General features: G+C 37.1%; 1 protein-coding gene across 1 annotated transcript; it reads right to left on the bottom strand.

The window, feature by feature from the left end:
* Positions 1–2,281: 2,281 nt before the first annotated feature.
* Positions 2,282–3,223, bottom strand: LOC139033690 (olfactory receptor 5I1-like). Its single transcript, XM_070463142.1, has one exon. It carries the CDS (start codon positions 3,221–3,223, stop codon positions 2,282–2,284), a length of 942 nt encoding a protein of 313 aa, XP_070319243.1.
* Positions 3,224–4,989: the final 1,766 nt, after the last annotated feature.

The raw sequence follows: 4,989 nt of genomic DNA, 5'->3' as shown, positions 1-4,989 counted from the left end.
TGATGAAAGTGAAAGAGGAGAGTAAAAAAAATTGGCTTAAAACTCAACATTCAGAAAACTAAGATCATGACATCCGGTCTCATCACTTCATGGCAAATAAATGGGAAAACAGTGGAAACAGTGGCTGACTTTATTTTGGGGGGTTCCAAAGTCACTGCAGATGATGACTGCAGCCATGAAATTAAAAGATGCTTGCTCCTTGGAAGAAAAGCTATGACCAACCTAGATGGCATATTAAAAAGCAGAGACATTACTTTGCCAACAAAGATCCATCTAGTCAAAGCTATGGTTTTTCCAGTAGTCAGGTATGGATGTGAAAGTTGGACTGTAAAGAAAGCTGAGCGCTGAAGAATTGATGCTTTTGAGCTGTGGTGTTGGAGAACACTCTTGAGAGTCCCTTGGACTGCAAGGAGATCCAACCAGTCAATCTAAAGGAAATTCACTCCTGAATATTCTTTGAAAGGACTGATGCTGAAGCTGAAACTCCAATACTTTGGCCACCTGACGTGAAGAACTGACTCATTGGAAAAGACCCTGAGGCTGAGAAAGACTGAAGGCAGGAGGAGACAGAGGATGAGATGGTTGGATGGCATCACCGACTCAATGGGCATGAATTTGAGTAAACTCCGCGAGTTGGTGATGGACAGGGAAGCCTGGCGTGTTGCAGTTCATGGGGTCAGAAAGAGTCAGACAGGACTGAGCGACTGAACTGAAGTGAAATTCAATACAGGGGTATAACTACAGATACAAATGACATTATTATAAAATTTAGTGAGGTTTAGAATATGAGTTACCATCATAATTGAAAGGGATGGCAGGAAGAAAAAAGTCATGTAGGACTTAATATTTGAGGGAGGCTTTTTCTTTCTTTTTTTTTTTTTTTTTTTTGAGAAAGCCCTTTTACCATGAGTACGATTTTGACAGTTAAGCTTCAATCTGCGTATGGTTGCTGTTGTTTAGTCACTAAGTCTTCTATGACTCTTTGACCTCATAGGCTGTAGCCATGCTCCTCTATCCATGCAATTTCACAGGTTAGAATACAGGAATATGTGGCCATTTCCTCCTCGAAGGGCTCTTTCTGACCCAGAGATCAAAACTGTGTTTCTTGCATTTGGCAAGTGGGTTCTTTATCACTGAGCCTCAGAGAAGCCTCTACCATCTACACATACTGCCATGGAAATCAAATTAACTAACAAAGAATCTCAGTGAATTTCATTTATAAATTTTCACAAGAGTGCTGAAATATATAATCAAAAGCTTATTCAATACTGAGTATAATTATAATAACAAAATGAGGGACAAAGTATAAGAATATGAAATATAGTATATTACATGAAGGGTAAACCTACTCCTGAGGAAAAAATATAAAAGTTCAAATTTAGATAATATACATGTTTTGATGCTATTCTCTCTAAACATCCCACCCTCACCTTTTCCCACAGAGTCCAAAATTCTGTTCTGTACATCTGTGTCTCTTTTTCTGTTTTGCATATAGGGTTATCATTACAATCTTTCTAAATTCCATATATATGTGTTAGTATACTGTAATGGTCTTTAGCTTTCTGGCTTACTTCACTCTGTATAATGGGCTCCAGTTTCATCCATCTCATTAGAACTTATTTCATTTAGCCTATTTCCTATTGGTAGAAATTTAGATTACTTTCAATAGCTTGCCCCTGATGCTGGGAAAGATTGTAGGTGGAAGAAGAAGGGGAAGTCAGAGGATGAGATGGTTGGATTACATCACTGACTCGATGGGCATGAGTCTGAGTAAGCTCCAGGAGTTGGTGATGGACAGGGAAGCCTGGCATGCTGCAGTGCATGGGGTTGTAAAGAGTAGTACACAGCTGAACAAATGATTATACACAACTGACTGAACTGATTATAAGCTCTGATGCAATGAATACTTTGAAAGTGGTAAACTTTTGCAGGTTCAATTGCTAGAAGTAGAATTACTGGTTTAAATGATACTTTCATATTTAATTTTCAAATTCCAGGTGAATTGTATATTTCATTCAAATATTAGCAAATTATCTTCCATAAAGGAGACTAATTTAAATTTCTACCAACAATGAATGAATTTGAAAAAAAAAATCAACCTTGAAATGACAAAGAATTAGATATATGTAACAGGACCTGGCTCTAACATTAGCCTCTGGCCCAATTTTGCGGTTGAGGCTTTATTGCCTATAGAATTAGAGAACACCCATATTAAACTGACTTGTCCATTGGTTAAAACTAAAGGTCAATAAACAAGGCAGAAAAGTTGTCAGCCTCAGTTTCATCCTTTCTTAAGAAAAAATTTCCTGCTAATCATTTTCCTAAAAGCATTTTTCACATCTTTGTTCCTTAGACTGTAAATCAGGGGGTTCAGCATAGGTATAATCAATGTATAGAACACAGAGGTCACTTTATCAATATCCAGTGAATGGCCAGCACTGGGACACAAATAAATGAAGATCAGGGTACCATGGTAGATAGAGACCATGGTCAGATGGGAAGCACAAGTGGAGAATCCTTTTCTTCTTCCATCAGCAGACCCTGTTTTAAGAATGGCTGCTATGATGAGGGTATAAGAGAGGAGAACTGTTAGAAGGCAGAGAGCTTCCACTAAACTAGCGAAGACCACCAGTACAACATCATGGGTGTAGGTGTCAGTGCAGGACAGAGAGAAGAGAGGGCAGATGTCACAAAAGAAATGGTTAATTTCACTGGAGCAGAAAGACAGGTGAAAAGTATTAGTGGTGTGAATCACTGAGTTCATGGTGCCCCCTAAAAATGCTCCAATTGCAAGCTGGCAGCAAATCCTCTTGGACATAATAATGGTGTAAAGCAAGGGGTTACAGATGGCTATGTACTGGTCATAAGCCATAACAGTCAAGATAAAAGACTCTGTGTCCACCAAACAACACAGGAAATGTAACTGTGCAGAACAGCCATTGTAAGAAATGGTCTTCTTATCAGAAATTAAGCCCACAAATAACTTGGTGGCAATGACTGAAAAGCAGCAGGCATCTACAAAAGACAAGATGTGGAGAAAAAAGTACACAGGGGTGTGCAAAGGGGGACTGGCTGTGATTAATAAAATCATCCCAAGGTTGCCCATCAGGGTAACAGAGTAGATAGACAAAAACACAGCAAAAAGAACACTCTGCAGTTCTGGGTGGTCACTGAATCCCAAGAGAAAGAAGTGTGTCTTCACAGTGCTGTTCCCCAACTCCATTCTTTACAGGGTTCCTGGAGGTTGAAATTTCGGGAGGGTACAGATGGGGATGTTGATAATAACCTGAAGAGTAGCTACAAAGGAAAATAATTAAAGTAGTTAGAATAGTAACTCTAAATCCACTTGGGTACCTTCATAACACTTAGGCATAAGTAAAGTAAGTTTAGTATAAGCATAGCTTTTCAACTGAAATACTTTTTTAAATTAATTACTTTATTTTTTAATGTTTGGCAGAGACATGTAGTTTGCAGGACCTTAGTTCCCTAGGAGCAATGGAACTCATCTACTTTATACTGAAAGCACAGAGTCCTAACCACTGGATGGCCAGGGAATTCCCTGATAGTTTAGTTAATTGAATTGATAGTTTATACTTCTATTTCTTAAAGCTATATATATATATTTACATTAAATGAGACACCATCAAAACAGTGGGTGAACTCTGAATTCTTTAATTTCATCAACTCTCTCATCCGTCACCAAGGTCAAGTGATTGAGGTTAGTTTCATTGCTACATAGCAAATTGAGTAACTAGCATGTCTTTCTCTTTGTGGTGGTGTTATTTACACAACAAATAGATGCATTACTGTTTCAGTTGAAGTCTTATACATGTAGAGGAGTAGAAGTTCTCTGTTTCTCACCTTGAGCTGAGAATTTGCCTCTGAGGACTAAAGAAACTAGTTAAAGTTTCTTGAAATCCAATGATGAAATAGAAGGAGGAAAGATTCAGAATTAGTTACATAAATAACTAAATCCTAACTCTGCCACTTAGCAGTTATAAAGTCTTATGCAGGTCAAGTAATCACAGAATTTCAGCTTTGTCACTTATAAAATGAAAAGGACAGTGCTTTCCTCATCAAATCATGTTAAATTTCGTTTTAGGCACAATATCTTCACCATCTTGTTCATTCACTGTTCTAAAGTGGGCAATATAGTAATTCTGAGGAATTTCATATATCTACTTTATGTTATCTGAAATCCAAGCTATGAAATACAACTAGAGAAATCCAAATGCTTGCATATTTATTAAATTCATCTAGGCAATACAATAATAATATTCAGGAATATTGGATGGCCCCTTTGATTAAAATGATAAAAGATGTTACAAATAGATGCAGAAAAAAGCCTTTGACAAAATTCAACATCCATTTATGATTAAAACTCTCCAGAAAGCAAGAATTGAAGGAACATACCTCAATATAATAAAAGCTATATATGACAAACCCACAGCAAACATTATCCTCAATGGTGAAAAATTGAAAGCATTTCCCCTAAAATCAGGAGCAAGACAAGGGTGCCCACTCTCATCACTACTATTCAACATAGTTTTGGAAGTTTTGGCCACAGCAATCAGAGCAGAAAAAGAAGTAAAAGAATCCAGATAGGAAAAGAAGAAGTAAAACTCTCGCTGTTTGCAGATAACATGATCCTCTACATAGAAAACCCTAAAGACTCTACCAGAAAATTACTAGAGCTAATCAATGAATACAGTAATGTTGCAGGATATAAAATTAACACAGAGAAATCCCTTGCATTCCTATACACTAACAATGAGAAAACAGAAAGAGAAATTAAGGAAACAATATCATTCACCATTGCAACAAAAAGAATAAAATAATATACATGTTCCGATGCTGTTCTCTCGAAACATCCCACCCTCGCCTTCTCCCACAGAGTCCAAAAGTCTGTTCTGTATACCTGTGTCTCTTTTTCTATTTTGCATATAGGGTTATCATTACCATTTTTCTAAATTCCATATATATGTGTTA

The sequence above is a fragment of the Odocoileus virginianus genome, unplaced genomic scaffold, assembly GCF_023699985.2.
Source record: "Odocoileus virginianus isolate 20LAN1187 ecotype Illinois unplaced genomic scaffold, Ovbor_1.2 Unplaced_Scaffold_34, whole genome shotgun sequence".
Taxonomy (NCBI): Eukaryota; Metazoa; Chordata; class Mammalia; order Artiodactyla; family Cervidae; genus Odocoileus; species Odocoileus virginianus.
This window is presented reverse-complemented; position numbering and strand designations above follow the sequence as displayed.

What these genes read in the sequence shown, in the direction of transcription:
- LOC139033690 (XM_070463142.1), bottom strand. Translation starts at nt 3,223, where the DNA reads ATGGAGTTGGGGAACAGCACTGTGAAGACACACTTCTTTCTCTTGGGA.